The sequence below is a fragment of the Trypanosoma theileri genome (assembly GCF_002087225.1).
Source record: "Trypanosoma theileri isolate Edinburgh chromosome Unknown TM35_Tth_47_V1, whole genome shotgun sequence".
NCBI lineage: Eukaryota > Euglenozoa > Kinetoplastea > Trypanosomatida > Trypanosomatidae > Trypanosoma > Trypanosoma theileri.
In genome coordinates this window covers 104,199-104,809 of record NW_021639889.1, presented here as the reverse complement: position 1 = coordinate 104,809, position 611 = coordinate 104,199, and the positions used below count along the sequence as shown (strand labels likewise).

Sequence of the window (611 nt, the reverse complement as noted above, 5' to 3'; positions counted from 1 at the left end):
GAAGGTAGTGGTTGTCCTTCTGCTGCTTCTGCTGTTCTTTCCAGTGAACCTGTTGGTGGTGTAGATGGTCGACCAGGTATTACTGATTCACATTGTACTACTAGCGGTACTGCACCTGAAGATTGTGTAGATTGTTCTCAGAGAGGGCAATGCACTACTAATGCCCGTGGGACTGAAGGTATTTGTTCTTCTAGTGATTCTTCTTGTCAACCAAAGGCACAGGAACCACTTCTAACTCCACAAGCAGAACATGAGCTGAACGCTGTACAAACTGATCACAACCCTCAAGGTCAACTCGGTGAAAACAGTGATAGAGGTGTTGGTCCTCTTGGTCCTCCTTCGGCTCCTGCACCTGCTCCTGCTCAGGGTAGTGTTGATCCAACAGGTACAAATAATGTGAAGGGAGGAGTCGTTGGTGCCCCTGCTGAGCAAGTAACTCCGGAAAAACAAGTTGAAGGAGATTCTAATGGTGGTGCTGCTGGTAGTGCTGATCTCCCTGCAAGTGAACCTGAACATGGAAGCGGTGAACAAAGAACAACAGGTGAAAGTGCAGGTAAAGCGGAAGGTGAAGAAGAAGAACCTTCTCATTCTTCCGACAATTCAAACCAAGA

The 611-nt window shown here is 47.5% G+C and overlaps 1 protein-coding gene across 1 annotated transcript; it reads left to right on the top strand.

The window, feature by feature from the left end:
• TM35_000471440 (uncharacterized protein) lies at window positions 1–609 on the top strand (the record flags this gene model as incomplete). The annotated part of the gene is made up of 1 exon (XM_029030404.1): window positions 1–609. A coding segment is annotated over one exon (609 nt), but the record flags the coding sequence as incomplete, so codon positions are not given.
• Window positions 610–611: the final 2 nt, after the last annotated feature.